This window comes from Peromyscus eremicus, chromosome 16_21, assembly GCF_949786415.1.
Source record: "Peromyscus eremicus chromosome 16_21, PerEre_H2_v1, whole genome shotgun sequence".
Classification (NCBI taxonomy): Eukaryota; Metazoa; Chordata; class Mammalia; order Rodentia; family Cricetidae; genus Peromyscus; species Peromyscus eremicus.
The window spans coordinates 35,301,012-35,318,428 of NC_081432.1; the positions used below are offsets into that span (position 1 = coordinate 35,301,012).

At 39.4% G+C, this 17,417-nt stretch overlaps 1 protein-coding gene and 1 long non-coding RNA gene across 2 annotated transcripts in view; one reads left to right on the top strand and one right to left on the bottom strand.

Moving 5' to 3' along the window:
- The window catches only part of Rev1 (REV1 DNA directed polymerase), an 81,616-nt gene extending 65,074 nt beyond the window's left edge, over positions 1–16,542 (top strand). The window contains exons 13-24 of the mRNA XM_059281293.1: positions 941–1,060; positions 7,999–8,219; positions 9,225–9,397; positions 11,676–11,778; positions 12,454–12,619; positions 12,837–13,024; positions 13,682–13,915; positions 14,440–14,560; positions 14,979–15,196; positions 15,286–15,442; positions 15,666–15,768; positions 16,133–16,542. Of these exons, the coding sequence (XP_059137276.1) occupies positions 941–1,060; positions 7,999–8,219; positions 9,225–9,397; positions 11,676–11,778; positions 12,454–12,619; positions 12,837–13,024; positions 13,682–13,915; positions 14,440–14,560; positions 14,979–15,196; positions 15,286–15,442; positions 15,666–15,768; positions 16,133–16,244 (1,916 nt within the window). The 3' untranslated portion in view covers positions 16,245–16,542. The remainder of the gene's footprint in view (positions 1–940; positions 1,061–7,998; positions 8,220–9,224; positions 9,398–11,675; positions 11,779–12,453; positions 12,620–12,836; positions 13,025–13,681; positions 13,916–14,439; positions 14,561–14,978; positions 15,197–15,285; positions 15,443–15,665; positions 15,769–16,132) is intronic.
- LOC131926051 (uncharacterized) lies at positions 9,041–14,017 on the bottom strand. Its single transcript, XR_009383427.1, has 2 exons — positions 13,536–14,017; positions 9,041–9,408 (listed from the first exon to the last, which is right to left on the bottom strand). It is a non-coding gene; the product is annotated as an uncharacterized LOC131926051 (long non-coding RNA).
- Positions 16,543–17,417: the final 875 nt, after the last annotated feature.

Consider the following 17,417-nt stretch of genomic DNA (forward strand, 5'->3'; position numbering starts at 1 on the left):
TCTCTCTGTCTCTCTGTCATCAACATGGCCAGGGACCATATTGATGTCCATGGCCCAATGTTACCACCGAGGGCCATGCAGTTATCTGTGGGGGATGTCTGGTCTGTACCACTATATGAAGCCATGTTGATGTCCGTGCACCATGCTACCACCACAGTTTTCATTGCTGGCCTTCACCTGCACTTTGAAGACTTAAAAGCCCTCTCTAACATCAGTGTTCTGATTTGGGGGCTTTGTTTCCATTGTCTGTTTACTTGTTTTCTCCACATAACATGGATCCTGGGGTTGGGGAATTTAACTGGTTTTTATTTTGACTTTGGTTTTCTCTAAATCTACCACACTTTTGAATGGGAGGGGATTTGAGACAGGATCTCAGACTGTGGCTTCAGATTCATAGCCAACAGGCTACTTAAACCTCCTGAGTATTAAGATTATTTACATGAGAAACCAAACCCAGCTTAACCCCTCCCCCTGAAAGATCAGGGCTGTTTTTTCTGTTCTTCATCAGGAATAGACATTGAAATAATACTTGGTTTAAAATAAAGAAAAGAAAAAAAAAAAAAGCCGGGCGGTGGTGGCGCACGCCTTTAATCCCAGCACTCGGGAGGCAGAGCCAGGCGGATCTCTGTGAGTTTGAGGCCAGCCTGGGCTACCAAGTGAGTTCCAGGAAAGGCGCAAAGCTACACAGAGAAACTCTGTCTCGAAAAACCAAAATAAATAAATAAATAAATAAATAAATAAATAAATAAATAAATAAATAAAATAAAGAAAAACCTCTATCCAGCAACCATATTGGCCATATTCTGGGATATTAAATGAAACTGAATTAGTTTCCATCATTTTAAGATGCTGTAAATGACACAATCTACATGCGTCTCATGAAATTTTAAGAACTAGTTATGGATATTTCTTGAACATTTTTTCCCTTTCAATTTCATAGGTTCTAATATTCTTCTCGCTAGAATGGCAACTAGAAAAGCAAAGCCAGATGGGCAGTACCACCTGCAACCAGATGAAGTAGATGACTTCATCAGAGGGCAGCTCGTTACCAACCTACCAGGTGAGTACAAATGTTTGAGCATTTGCCTATGAGAGATTACAGACATTTATTTATAAGTCCTTTTCATGCCTTCGTTTTTGTTCTTATGGGGCTATTTGTTTTCAGGTGGGGTCTTAATACATGACTTGAGATTGCCTCAGACTATCTGCCTCAGCACCCAAGTGCTAGAATGACACACATATGCTACCATGCTCAACTTTCTTTGTCTCTTCTGTCTCTTTTTAAATATTATGGGTCATGAAAAAGAAAATGAAGTACTGCATTGAACATCCTATCAATTGATTTATTACGTGTTAGTTTTTCACCTAGTGGATTCTCCTTTACAGATTTCTCACTGATGTAACTAAGTTGTTAGGCGGCCACCTTAGCATGCCAGAAACCCCGGATTCCATCCCCAGCACCACATTCATAAAGCCAGTTGTTGGCACAGAGACCTAGATAGAGTCCATACATTCCAGGGGTGGAAACTGGGAGACCGAAGTACAGTATCTTGAGGCTCCCCCAGCACTTGACCACCCTGGGCAAAAGCAAACAGTCAGTGACAAGGATTTCTTAAGTTAACAACATCAAGGATTCTGCGAAATAGTTTTAGAGGAAATATGAAATTAACTTATTATGTCTGTGTTTGCTCATGTATGTGCCCTGGTGTATGGAGGTAAGAGGACAACTTCAGGAAACCAGTTCTCTCCAACTGTGGGTTCTAGGGATTAAACTCAGGTCATCGGGTGTGTCAGGCAAGGGTTGTACCCAAGTGAACCATCATCTCACTAGCCCAGCTTTCATTTTTTTAAACTCATAATCCAAATAGTATATTTCTAAGCTGAAAACCACGGTTTAGAAATGCATTCATCTATTTATGTGAGATGATGGTTCGAAAATGCAAATGGGAGTTCAGTGGTAGAGCACTCAACAGGTGTGGGATGCCTTGGCTTTAATTCTTAGCACTTATTTTAAAGATTGATTTTTATTCTCTACATTTTTAAACTGTATTTATAAATGTGTGTCTATGGGAATATGTACTTGCAAGTGCAGTTGCCCTAGGCCATAGGTCTTGGATCTCCCTGCAGCTAGAGTTACAGGTACTTGTAAGCTACCTACCTACCTTGGGTGCTGGGAACCAAACTCAGGTCTTCTCCAAGAGCAGTAAGTGCTCTTAACCTTGTGCTGTCTCTCTAGCCCCACCTAGCACTGGTTTTAAAAATGAAAAATTCCAGAAGAGAAAAGGCCACTTGGGCATAGTAACATATATTTGTAATATTAGCACCTGGGAGTTGGAGGCAGGAAGATTAGGAATTCAAATCCAGCCTGGGCTGCGTAAGCCCATGTCTCAACAAAACAAAAAAGAAGGAATGAAGAAGAACATTAAAAATATAATCTCCCTGAGCGTGATGGGCACACGCCTTCAACCCCAGCACTTGGGAAGCAGAGGCAGGTGGATCTCTGTGAGTTCAAGGCCAGCCTGGTCTACAGAGTTCCAAGACAGTTAAGACTACACAGAGAATCCTTGTCTTGAAAAATGTGTGTGTGTGTGTGTGTGTGTGTGTGTGTGTGTGTGTGTGTGTGTGTATGCTTAACTCAATTTTTGAGGTTAGTGATAGATTTCTGAGTTTATAGTCAAACAGTTTCAGAAATAGTTAAAAAATGCGCCTTATTAGGAAAAGCTAAACCTTTTTTTTTTTTTTTGGTCAAAGGTAGGGATTTGCTTTATGTTTTTTTATGTATCTAGTCTGTCACCTTTGTAAACTTTTGTATATATTTTTTTAGATTTAAAAATTTTATTTGCAGGAAGATGTTAGAGATGGAGACCAGTGATAGAGGTGTATGTATAAAAGTAGATTTAGTAGAATTTTCATGTGTATATTTTAAGCCTAATGAAAATGTATATGAACTGCCTTAGGAATTTGTTATGTCGAACTTTAAATGACGCAAATGCCACTTTATGGTGGACTAGTTTTAAAAGCTTACTATAGCCCTCATAAATAACTTAAAAAGTATGTACTACTGTTATAAGTGTGTGGTCTATTTCTGATGTTCAGTTTGAGATTAAATTTCAATAGTAATTAGCTTTATAAATCAAATAGCAAATTACCTTATTAGTACAATTTCAACAGGTGTAATAGCACTTTTTATAGTTTGAAGTTTGAGCAAGTATATTAAAAGCTGTGTATAAATTTCATGCTTATTATACTACCTAACTTAGCTTGTTCTAGTGCAGTGAGAAAGCACGAAGCGTCTTAATAGAGGCTGGAAAGTTGTCTGTCTGTTTTTGGCAGAGTCTTGCATAGCTCAGACTGGTTTAGAACTCCCTATGTAGCTAAGAATGACCTTTAATTCTGGGTTCTCCTACCTCTGCCTCCCATGTGCTGTGATTATAGGTGCGCACCACTATGGAGGCTGAAAGTCTTAAGTGTGAGGAGGATTTACTGCTTCTAAGGCCTTCTCTCTTTGTGCCTCATGGTCTTTCCTCCATGTTAAAATCTGTGTTGTCTTAATCTTTTTTTATAAGGGCATCAGTCATTGGTCCTGTGTCCTCATTTTATCTTAATTGTGTCCAAATACAGTCACAGTGAATACTTTAAAATGAAGGGTTATGACTTCAGTGTGTTTTGAGAAGACACAATTTAATATAAAATGTCTTCTAGCAACTGAATTGAATTTTATAAGGTTTTAAAAATAGAAATAATTTGTAGCTCTTCAATCTATTCCTTCAATCTAGCCTTCATTTTGTTTTCTGGGTGGCAAGACTTTTATTTTCTTTTGTTTTGTTTTTATGACTAGGTCATTGGTAGCCTTGAACTAAAAACCATATAGTTCAGGTTCAGTTAGCATCCCAGTACTCAGGTGTGCACTATCACACTTGATTAGGAAGACTTTCCTTTCTGTCTTAAGATTTATTTATGTTTAGTTTTTAATTATGTGCATGTGTTTTGGTATACATGTGAATGCAGGTTCCCACAGGGGCCTGAGGTGTCTAGTCCCCTTGAGCTAGAGTTACAAGAGATTGTGCCCCACATAGGTGCTAGAACCAAACTCTAGTCCTCTCCAAGAACAGTATGCACTCATGTCTTAATTAGGGTTTCTATTTCTGTGAAGAGACACCATGACCACAACAACCAACATTTAATTGGGTGGCTTAGTTTCAGAGGTTTAGTCCATTATCATTATGGCAGGAAACTCGGGGGCATACAGGGCAGTATGGTGCTGGGGATGGAGCTGAGAGTCCTATATCTTGACTTGTAGGCAATAGGAAGTGGTCTGGCTTGGGCATATTTGAGACTCAAAGCCTGCCTCCACAGTGACACACTTATCCAAGAAGCTACACCTCCTAATAGTGCCACTCCCTGTGAGCTTATGGGGGCCAGTTATATTCAAACTAGCACAACTCTTAACCACTGAGCCATCTCCAGCCCAAGTATTTTGTTTGTTTTGTTTTTTGGTTTTTTCGAGACAGGGTTTCTCTGTGTAGCTTTGCGCCTTTCCTGGAACTCGCTTTGGAGACCAGGCTGGCCTCGAACTCACAGAGATCCGCCTGCCTCTGCCTCCCAAGTGCTGGGATTAAAGGCGTGCGCCACCACCGCCCGGCCAGCCCAAGTATTTTATTCCTCAATGGGCATCTGTGAGGTTATATATCCTGACCTGTCCTCAGAGCATTATATTTCTTTATTGACATCCAAAAACATAGGATCATCAAGATTGGCTTCCTGTTTAGGTCCTTACCACTCAAAATGGACCATATGTTTTGACTCCTATTAAATCCTCAAATCTTGTCGGACAGTGATGCTCATGCCTTTAATCGCAACACTTGGGAGGCAGAACAGATGGATCTCCGAGTTCGAGGCCAGCTTGGTCTACATAATGAGTTCCAGGACAGCCAGGGCTATGCTGTCTTGAAAAACCAATAATAATAATAAAAATAATAATCCCCAAAATTGACTTAAATATTTTTGGTATGTATATACTCAGTCTTCTGCATGTCATTCCTGTTCTGAAGATGGCATTTTTACTCATCTTTTCCCAAAGAATGTTTGAGAGAACATAAAGCATTCTTTGGGAGGCAGAGTGTGTGAGTGCATGTGCCCAAGCATGTGGAGGCCAGAGAAATATGTGAGGTATCTTAAAACTATAGCTGTCCATCTTTTATTTTATCTTATTTTTTAAGATAGTCTCTCACTGAATCTGAAAAACCAGTTTGGCTAGGCTAGCTAGCCAGTGAGCTCCCGAGATCCATCTGTCTTCCTCCCGCCTTTCCACAGTCTGGGGTTACAGTAATGCATGTCCATGCTTAGGTCTTAAGTTTTATGTGTTAATGTCTTAAGTTTCTTGCCTGCATGTTTGTATGTACCACTTGCATAACTGTGGAGATGAGAAAAGGCATTGAGTCCCCCGGAATGGAAATTGTGGACTTGTCATCTGCCTTGTGGGTACTGGAAACCAAACCCCATTCCGATCAACAAGTACCCTTGCCTGCCGAGCCTTTGCTTCAGCCCTGTGCCCCCTTTTTAAAGAGGAATTTTATATATACATATATACATAGGAACTGGGTTTGAAGGCCTCATTAGAAGTTCTGAACATTATAATAAAGAATCCTATTTAATTTGCTGAAGGCAAGTAATTTCCCAGTGATGTTTGTTGGTGAATATAGTACCTATTTCTATCTTGTGGCTCACACTTTCAGGAAAACTTGCTCTCCAGTTGATAATTAGGATAAATTTATTGATAACACCCCGGCCTCTCTTCAGCCCTGTGCACTCATTAATTGTGTACTTAGCACATAATATGTTCTGTAGACTAGGAAACGGCTTTAGAGTAGATGGTAGCAGTAAAAGGACAACATTGATTTTAGGGACTTCACAAGATGATGATTATGTGTTATATGAACAAAATATATTACTTAATTCAAGGTTACTCAGTGAAAGAAAAGATTATCCCTAATAAGTAGTTGGATACTAAGCACTGTTGGATCTTTACAAAGCTATTAACCCTGTAGGTATAATCTTCAGTTATGGACCTTGTACACAAGGTCAGGGCTGGGGTTTGTGCGTCCAGTTTGTGACTTCCCACTCTGCACAACCATTAGCTGTTCAGAAAGATCTGCAACCTTACATTTACAGTTAACAGATTATGTTAGGTTCCTCATTTGGCTTGGCCATATTTCTTGTACACTGCAACCTTCAGCAAGTACCTACTGGATTAGACAGCATAGGTACAAGCATTTCTATCACCATTGACATTTCACTGAACACACCTAACATAGAGGACAAAGACTTTGTTCTTTGGCATTTTTTCCCCGCTATATCAAGTGGGCCACCGAGGTCTGGCTGTGTGGCTAGGGATCATTATCCATTTTTAATACGGTTCCCCTTGAGACCAGGTTCAGATCAAGACCCAGCTACTTGACCAGGAGCTTCTATAGCTTTTCTCTTTGTTAGAAAGTAGATTCTAAGCCAGCATATTGCCTTTATATCTTTTCTTCCTTTTTGGTTGGCTGTTCTGTAGTTAGGCCGTGAGCCCTGTTTACTTTCTCCATACAGGTGTCCTGTTTCCTTATGAATTCTGAGATACATTGCATTGAATCGGAAACCATTTTGTCCTGTCTTGAAGTTTCATTATTCCCTTCCCGCCTCCACTACAGGACCATTTTATTCCACCATAATAGCTTTCCATAAAGAGCAGCTTTTCTTCCTCAGACGATGATTCCTTAGATTAGATTGATTGTGCTTAATTTGGTGATGTTTTAATAATCACAGATAACTTCTGAAGCAGTGGATTTCCCACCCCATCTCGTTCAGATATGCACAGTGCAGTGCATGTAGTGTTGCCTCTTGCTTCCCCTTTGTTCTGACTTGGACTGTAAATGGCACAAGTGAGAGCCAGCATCCTTCCCACTAGGATATAGATCAGTGATCTCAACATGTGGATCGCTAACCCTTGGACGAACCTCTATTTCCAGAAGTATTTATATTACAATTCATAAGAGTAGCAAAAATCAGTTATGAAGTAGCATCGAAATAATTTTATGGGTGGGGGTCATTACAACATGAAGAACTGTATTAGGAAGGTTGAGAACCACTGATTTTCATGGTTTAAACTTGTCTGACCTACTTCATGCTGAAGATGACTTTAAAGTTTATTAACTCCTGATCTGCATCCTATTTTACTGTCTCCAAGGGTTCTCTTGGCAGAGCATGGGCTGGGGTTCTTCTTGCCACTGGAAACCACTCAGGATAGAAGAAAAAGTTACATTACTACATTGAGCAAAAGATAGTAGCAGACTTTGCTCTTTTTTGATAACATACAAAACGCACAGAGACGCGTGGTTTTCACTGCTAGTAACTGGTGTAAAGTCATTTAAGTAAGAATTATAGTTTACTTGAGTTACTCTTAACTGCTTTCTCAAATGTGTGTTTCCTTTTAACATTTTTTTTTGGATGTGGTGTAGGACAGCAGAGCTCATTGTCCTGAATAGCATTGAAACTTTGTATACATTGTATGGGAGGCCGTGGAGACTGCTGTACTCTGGCCCAGTTGTCACCTCTTTAAGGTGGTTAAGTTAGCTTTTGATAAAAGAAATGGGTCTCCTTCCTTTACTACACTACCATTCCTTGCTGAGCAGCCCTAGTCCCCATGGTTCCACTTTTGTTCCTCGTGATATATGGGCTTGTATCGTCAGTTCAATTCTAGTTCCAATCCAGAGTGAATGTGGTGAAACTGACATGGATATTGGCAATCATCACAATACAGTCCTACCATGTGCTGGATAGTATTTGTGTCTGTGCTACAGATTCAGACAATAAATCCTTAAACAAGAGTGTACTTACTCATAGATTTTTGGGTAAGATAGTAATCTTGGAATTATTCGTAAAATTATTTTTTATATAATTTATTTATATAAATTATTTTTTATATAATACCAACTGTGTATGTATTCCTTTTCCTAGGAGTTGGACGTTCAATGGAATCTAAGCTAGCATCTTTGGGAATTAAAACTTGTGGAGATTTGCAGTGTATGACCATGGCAAAACTCCAGAAAGAATTTGGCCCCAAAACAGGTCAGATGTTATATAGATTCTGCCGTGGTTTGGATGATAGACCAGTCAGAACGGAGAAGGAAAGGAAGTCTGTGTCAGCTGAGATCAACTACGGAATAAGATTCACCCAGGTAATGTCTTTACATACTCTTGTTTCTAACCGCTAAAGCTTTTGATGATTGAAATAAGTATTAAATATAAATATTAAAACTGGTATATTCCTAAATAAGAAACCCAGGTCTTTGCCTGGTGGTGGCAGTGCATGCCTAAACCCTGTCTGGAAAAACCAGGGGGTGGAAAAAAATCCAGGTTTTTTTTTTTTTTTTTTTTTTTGGTTTTTCGAGACAGGGTTTCTCTGTGTAGCTTTGCGCCTTTCCTGGAACTCACTTGGTAGCCCAGGCTGGCCTCGAACTCACAGAGATCCGCCTGGCTCTGCCTCCCGAGTGCTGGGATTAAAGGCGTGCGCCACCACCGCCCGGCAAAATCCAGGTTTTAAGGAAAGCTACAAAATACTTTTATTTTAAATTATACTTAAATATAGGTCTCATTTATCTCATTTTCCATGCCCCTAGTGCAGTGGTTCTTAACCTTCCTAATGCTGTGACCCTTTAATACAATTCCTCATGTCCCCCAACCATAGAATTATTTTTGTTGCTACTTCACTATAGTTTTGCTACTCTTAGGAATTGGAATGTAAATATCTGTGTTTTCCATTGGTCTTCCATCTACTGCTCTAGATGGTGGTAGTATAGATGGACTAGTGTTTGCTTTCCTTAAGAATACACATTTGGATTTGGGTATGTCTCTGGAATTTAGTTCTGTAAACACTGCACATCAAGAAGATTTGAAATCTGACAAGTGTTTGTTCTTCTGAACTAACTTAAGAATTGCAACAGGTCAGTGATAGCATAAAAGAGCAAGAAAGGAAACGCTGTAAAGAGTACTCAGTACATTGAAAATATGAGCATTTATATTAGCATACATCTCAAGGTGTGTGCACAATGTCTTTTAAATAAATGCTTACGATAGGGAAATAAGATATTCAATGTTCATAGCTGAGCTACTTGAGAACTATTAAGTTAAGGAAAGTAATATGGAAGTGGCTTTTTTTCCCTTCCATCTTTGTCTTTCGGTAGCCAAAAGAGGCAGAAGCTTTCCTTCTGAGTCTTTCAGAAGAAATTCAAAGACGACTTGAAGCTGCTGGCATGAAGGGCAGACGTCTTACTCTGAAAATAATGGTGCGGAAGCCAGGGGCCCCTGTAGAAACTGCAAAATTTGGAGGCCATGGAATTTGTGATAACATTGCCAGGTAAACTTTATCTTTAAAAAAAAAAAAAAGTTGGTAGTTACTGTGCAAGTTATTATAAGTCATACAAAATAAAATCAGTAGTAGTTTTAGTAAAAACTTACTAGTCCTTATGTTAAAGGTCCCTTGACTTAGGTTTAATACCTATTGCAGAATACAGAAAGCTGTGAGATGGATACTTTTTGTTGGTTTGTTTTTTCAAGACAAGTTTCTCTGTGTAGTTTTGGTGCCTGTCCTGGATCTCACTCTGTAGACCAGGCTGGCCTTGAACTCACAGAGATCTGTCTAGCTCTGCCTCCCAAGTGCTGGGATTAATGGATACATTTTAAAGAAAAGATTTAGTTCACAGTTCCTGGCGATTCAAGAGGCTGGCACTATTTTGAACCCTCTGTTAGCCAGTGGCATTACAGTGGCAGGAATGTAGGCCAGACTAGTCACAAGATGAGACAGGAAACTAGACAAGTCTCAAGGGCAAGGCTTGCTCTGTATAACAAGTTTCTCAAGTACTCATGACATGAGTTATTTCCTAGAGCAGTGGTCCTCTAAAGCATTGCCACCATACTGTGTATCAATTTTCCAACATAACTGAACAGACCACATCCAGATTACATCCATACGTAGCTGGCTCCCTTTAGGATCTCCAGGCTTTATGTGGGAAAATGCTACACATTAGCAAGCCAAGGTGACTGATGTGGTTTGTCAAAGATTGCAAATTTCCCAGACCTCTATGAGTAAATCGCTCATTTAAACAGCATTTCTCTTTGTGAAATGAGCACAGAATTATCTCTGAAAACTGGTGGAAAGCTTTTATTTAAAATCCTGACTTTTGATGTGTACATCACTTAATGCTAGGGTTCATGTGAGGTCTGTGACCAACATGAAATCACTTTTTAAAGTGCACGTTCTATTCAGCAAACGGCAGTTCACCTAACAAACCAAAGTGGTAACATTTTTAACAATGAAACTGTATGTAAGGGTTATATTATTAAAGAGTTTTCAGTAAAGATTAGCTCGTGTAAAACATAAGTTGCTTATTGTGATCTTATAAAATCTCAAATACAGAGTCAGGTCATTGAAAGCATTATGTACTGTGGAAACAGGCAAAGTCAACAACATAATTTATAAGCTGTTGAAGTATGATGTATATATATTTCATATGGAAATTAAATGCAATGATAATAGACATTTCTGTATGAAACTGGTTCTTAAGCATTGGTTTTTGTGGGCGGGCAGGCGGGATGCAATAACCAGGTCCAGTTTGGAGTCTGTTTCTCAGATGAACTGGGAGTGTTGTGATACTGTAATTTTGTTTGCAATGGGCCACTGTGCTCATGCAAAAGAATCCCCATTGGCACTAAAGATGTTAGGATGAGTTAAAACCATTGCTACCCTATAACAGACCTGCAAGGTTCCTTACAGACCTAGAGTGTTCTGGCTTTTATGCCAGACTATAATAGTGTTTGTCATAGTAGCTACATACATTTTCTTTATGCATTTATAAAAAGCTCTTAGAGAAAGTAGCATTGGAGTGTATTTAAATGCCAGAAATATTCAGTGGCTTTCCTATAATGGAGATATATAATGGAGATATATAATGGAGAGTCAAAAACTCCAGAGGCTTGGAGAGATGGTTCAGTAGTTAAGAATACGTTGGGTTTTTTGTTTTGTTTTTGTTTTATCCAAATTATGTATGTGTGTGTATATGCACACATGCCTGGCCAGAAGAGGACTGGAGTTTCATGTCATTGTGAATTGACTAATCTAGGTGCTGGGAACTGAACTCCAGTCCTTTGCAAAAGTAAGTGTTCTTAACAATTGAGCCATAATTTTTAAAAACAGTTGATTCATTTCTCCTGGGAATATTATTTGTACCTCAGTATCATTCTTTAAAGTAAATTTCCCTTGGAATCCAACTTTTCTGGCTACCTACCATGCAGTCTGTTTTAATTACAACACTTTTATTTTTATGTACATTAACTAAAGATTAAATCAAATTTTGGTTGATCAAGTCTCCATGGCATGTTTAAGGTATCATTGTTCTGTATAATATTTTCTATACTTGTTGGTTTTACTAGCTCATAGTAAGGGAGATTATTCATTCTTTGTAGCTTTTAGGCTGGCCTCGAACTCAGATATTCACCTGCCTCTGCCTCCCAAGTGCTGGGATTAAAGGTGTGCGCCACTACTACCTGGCTATTCATTCATTTTTATAAACTTAGTAACTTTCTGCAATCTTTTATTGAATGTACCTTGTTTAGGAAAGTAATTCTAATACTTACAGGACTGTAACTCTGGACCAGGCAACAGACAGTGCAAAAGTAATTGGAAAGGCTACTCTAAACATGTTTCATATGATGAAGCTAAATATATCGGATATGAGAGGGGTAAGTATGACATTGAAGCTTTCTTCCTGTAGTGTGAAGCCTGAGCTTCATCTGAGCTTGGTCATATGTGCAGATCTATAGCTTCTTGTATGCTGTACAAGGGGGGAGAGAGAGAACTTGCCATCAAGCCTGGTCATCTTAGTTTTGAGAGGTTAGCTAGGCAAGCACCTTTATCACTTATCTATTGCCCTAGCTTTATAAAGTTACTATTGTAGGGAGAGATTGAACCTTACTAAATAAGTACATTTTTGAACCACTCAGCTACACCCAGCCTGCCAACTTGAATGACAGGGGCTGCTGAGATAATTCAGCAGATACAGGAACTTTGTCACCAAGCCCAGGGGTTGTCCTGTGGTTTCCACCTCATACTGTACCTGAAAACCTGTGGAATACTGGAATCCACTTGTTGGGATATTTTATTTTTAAATGTCTTACCGTGTTAGGAAAGAATCAAATACTCTCAGGATAAAGAAAAGCTACTTAAATCGCTCATGCATAAGGTTTGGGATAACTCATAAATAAGTTGATGGTTTCTATAGTTTCATTCACTCCTTTATTCTAGAAACAGGATCTAGAGATTAATTAATCTAAAAGATTAACTAAGAATTTTTGTTTAGTTGAATTCTTATTTTCATTTTTGTTTATTTATAAACATTCTCTTTATTTTGGTTCTAGGTTGGGATTCAAGTGAATCAGTTGGTTCCTACTAATGCAAATCCTTCCACATGTTTAAGTCGCCCATCAGTTCAATCCAGCCTCTTCCCTGGTAGATCACATTCTGTCCATGATCTCTTACAAGTTCAGAAAGCTAAGAAACCCACAGCAGAGGAACACAAGGAAGGTGAGTAGACATCAGTATGCTGATGCTCATTTCATTCCCATTTTAAATCAGCATAGGTCTGTTATCCCCCTCCCCCTCTTTTTAACAAGTAAAACTAAAAAAGGTGTTTTCAAGAAACAGAGAATTCAGTGATGGGAGAAGGGTATTGGCTTGTTTGTGTTTGCCTCAGATGAGCTAAAGAGGCTATTTTTTTTTAATTTTTATTCTACAATTGTAGTGGATCTGGAAGTATCCTCTGCCTCTAGAGCCTGTACTTTGTCATCACCCTTTTCTACACATCTGTCAGCTAATGTCAGTACTGACACTAACAGAGGCGAGTGTTCAAGGAAATGGAATGGTCTGCATTCTCCTGTCAGTGGACAGTCAAGACTTAATCTAAGTATAGAAGTCCCATCACCATCCCAGGTATGTTTTCTGGTCCTAAGTACCAAACTGGCTAAAGAATGGAAACAGTATTCTTTAGTCTGTAGGTTGGCATATGAAGTCATCTTCGTGTGTGTTGTTAAGTGCTCTTACTCATTCCCCTCCCATTTCTGCAGTTCCCCTTGTTTGCTAGTTAGTCTGCCTTGTGCTTTGTCACGGGTATCCTATTGCCTTTTCTGCTTCTGTTTGCATGGAGAGAAGCTGAAATAGGTACAAATGCTGCTTCTGGATCTAGTGAAAGGGGTAGCTCTCAGGCTTGCATTAGATCTCCCTTGATGGTGACAAGAAAGGAAGGACTGGCCAAAAGAGCAAGGAATTCTGTAATGCCTTTTTATCTTGTTGCTTTAAGTATATGGTAACTACTTACACTTATTTGGGGAAAATCTCTTGCTGAAAAGTTAATTTTTCTGTTCCCTTTCTATGGGCAAGTTCTTTCTGCAAGGTATTCTGTGGACGTCCTTGTGTGTGCTCCTGGCTCCCAAAGTACACTCACCTTCAGACTCTGTCACCTCAGGCTTCAACAGCAGTGTCTGTCAAGATAGCTTGGGCAGGGGGCTTTTTGAAGGCTGGTGATCTGCACTTTTGTTGTTCCTCAAATCTTCACTTCTGAGCATCAGGTTCACGTTTGGTATTTTACAGATTGATCAGTCTGTTTTAGAAGCACTTCCACCTGATCTCCGGGAACAAATACAACAAGTTTATGCTGCTCAACAAGGAGAGCCACGTGGTACCAAGAAGAAAGAACCAGTAAATGGCTGCAGTTCAGGGGTATTGCCACATCCTGTTGGCACAGTTCTGTTACAAATACCAGAGTCTCAAGAATCTAATAGTGACACCGGAATCAACGTCATAGCCCTTCCAGCATTTTCACAAGTAAATTAATGTCATAGTTTTCTCACCTGTCCTACTTTAGCTCAGCTCTCACTTTCCTCTTTTCTATACTTACGTTATTCTTGAGAAGCTTGCACTGTATGTACCACTGTACATACACTAGGTACATACAGTGCAAGGTACATCTGCAACACTGGTTGGCCACTCGACCCTTTTCTAAAGTAGGCAAGTTAGCACCAGAGGGAAGAGAAGTGGGAGGCTGGGCATGGTGTGTGGTTGCTGAAAGTATCTAGAAGAAATAAACACATCCTTTGCCTACTTTATTGGTCCATTGAAGATCACTATATCACATAATAGGGTGGAGATGCACAAAGGAGAGTAGCATACCCTGTGTTCACATGTTCTTGGCTTCCCAATTTTAACTATCTCGTTTTGATGTTAGCATACAAACCTGATTCCTCATTTCTGCAATCTTTTGGAAGGACCTAAGGACCTGTTAAGAGTGATTTTAAAACAGTTTAGCCACTATCTCCAATTCACTTAGGTGTGACTTTTCTTCCTATCAGGTGGACCCTGATGTCTTTGCTGCCCTTCCTGCTGAGCTTCAGAAGGAGCTGAAAGCAGCATATGACCAAAGACAAAGGCAGGGAGAGGAAACTGGTCATCAGCAGCCAGCCAGTATGTCTGGTAAGACAGCTGATAAGTCACAAAAAAGACTAGAGTGATGGCATCATCGTGTTAGTTCTAACTCTTCATCCTGGAGAATCTGAAGTGATATTCCTTGCTGGTTAGTACTAGTGCTGATGAACTGACTCTTCACATTTTAGACATATCAAGCTACTTGTCCTTTGAGAGAGGTGGATTTGAAAGAATGTTGATTCAAAACATGAAATTTCAACTTCTGGGCATGAGTCATGAACCCACATTTATTAAGCCTGAGCACTAAGAAAAATTCATCTTTAGGACCATTCCATTGCACATACACAGCCTGTCCATGGTCAAAGTACTAAGTTGTATAGCTGAGCTGGGAGGAATTGTAGAGCCTAGCCTTCAGTCACTGCATTCCTGGATCTCATACCTGTTTGTTTGTTTTTTTTTTTTTAAGTGCTGAAGAATCCTTTACTTCAGCTAAAGCCACCAGCAGTGAAAGACAAGAGAAACAAGAAGAAGAACCCCATTGCTTCTCCCAGAAAGGTTCAGAGCCCTTTGAAAAATAAGCTGCTTAGCAGTCCTGCAAAAACTCTGCCAGGGGCCTATGGGAGCCCCCAGAAGTTAATGGACAGTTTTCTAAAACATGAAGGAACTGCTGCCGAGAGACCCCTGGTAACTGGAAACCACACTGGTTGACATTTATTAGATTTTGATGTACTTGACACTGTAAATACAGCATTTTTTGTTCTTTCTTTCAACAGGAAGAACTCTCTGCTTCCACGTCTGGTGCACAGAACCCCTCTAGTTTGCAGATCAACCAGTCCAGCTGTGTTAGACCAACAGCACCTAACTTAGCTGGAGCTGTTGAGTTCGGTGATGTGAAGACCCTGCTCAAAGAATGGATAACTACTATCTCAGGTTGGTGTGGCCCATCTAGTCGCTGAATATTATAGTTCTGTGATTCAGGAACATGAACCAATCACAACAGCTTTAGCCCACTTTCCTAACGCTAGTGTGTTCTCACCACTGTTGTTAAGACTTGCTTTGATAGATGTAAATTGGGGGGTAGAGGTAACTGTAGAGTTCTGACTTTCGCTCAAACTACACTGGGGTCCTCATGTGAGGTTTTCCTCTTTTCTAGATCCAATGGAAGAAGACATCCTGCAAGTTGTGAAATACTGCACTGACCTTATAGAGGAAAAAGATTTGGAAAAATTAGATCTAGTTATAAAATACATGAAAAGGTAATTTGTTAAAGTTTTTTTTTTTTGAGCTTTCTGGGTTAAATTTTTTTTGTTTTTCGGTCCCTACCGAAAATGCCACATGCTGACAGGGTAGTAAGTTAAAAATATAACAACCACTCCCAAGGTTATACACAATAGTCTTGAGTGCCTTAGATTTTTTTAATCCAAAGCCAGATTTATTATCTTGAGACTTTTATTCAGTAGCTTTCTTCTCTCATTACTGAGATTATAGGTGTGAGTCACCCTGTCCAGTACAAAATTTAAAATAATTAAAAACCCAGCAAGCATGGAGCTAGGTCTCAAGGAAAAAGGAATTGTGTGTTGGAGTTACCTTTTTAATGGTGGTCATCTTCCTCCCCTCCAGGCTGATGCAGCAGTCGGTGGAGTCAGTTTGGAACATGGCGTTTGACTTTATTCTTGACAATGTTCAGGTGGTTTTACAACAGACTTATGGAAGCACACTGAAAGTTACCTAAACGTTCCAGAGAGCCTGGTGCTCTCTGCTAGCTGTGCCAGCAGTGCTTGTGAGGTATTTGCAAAGTGCATGATAGTGATGCTGAGTTTTTATAATTTTAAATTTCTTTTTAAGCAAGTGTTTTGTACATTTCTTTTCAAAAAGTGCCAAATTTGTCAGTATTGCATGTAAATAATTGTGTTAATTCTTTTACTTGTAGCATAGATTCTATTTACAAAACATTTGTTTATAAAGTTTTATGGATTTTTACAGTGAAGTGTTTACAGTTGTTTAATAAAGAACTGTATGTATATTTTGTACAGGCTTTTTTTTTTTGTGAATCCTTAAAAACAAAACAACAACAAAAAAACCCTCAGCTCTAGGAACTAGCAACAATTTGTTATACTTAAAAGGCTGAAAAACCTCCAGGCCAGCCTGCTGCAGGCTGTGTGCAAAAGTTTTGACATTGCTGAGCCACCCCAGCCAGGATTTTAGTAGTTCTTTGAACCAGGAAAACTAGTAAAATCCTGGCCTGGAATTTATTCCTGATTTCCACAGACACAAGTCCAGATAAATTTTTTTCAAACATACATAACCTCTCTTCCATGTATGCTTGTGTCATAACACCTGATATTCCACTGTAGTATCTCCAACACTCAAATTTTCTTACAACAGGTTTCTTGAAAGGACGTTGGACCCCCATTCCTCAGGACTAAACATTTAGGTATAGTCATGAGAGTGCTGCGAATAAATCACTTGGGAGGGCTAACAATGCAGAAGAACTGACCTCCAATAACTTACTGCCACTTTTCTTTAACAGAACAATGGAATGTACTAAAACAAGATAGACCAAAATTAACTTATGAAAAATGCCCCTCCTAGGGCATGTTAGCATGTGCTGAGGGTAAGCACTATACTAACATGGAAGCCTAGCTTACTGGGCTGCAGTGTCTTGTCTTTATTGGCAGTTTGGAACTGTGATGACTACAATGAGCTCTCATGACTCGTACAAGAAATAAAAAGCAGCCAGCTATCCTTTATACCATGGTTACACACAAAAACATGTAAGGAAACAGCAGACTGCCTAAATCTAAAAAATTCCTAAGGGCATGTGCTGAGGATGGGGATAGGGGACGTCACTGTGGAAAGAATACCCATAAAGATATTTCTTACATCAAAAAAGTCCCAAGAATCA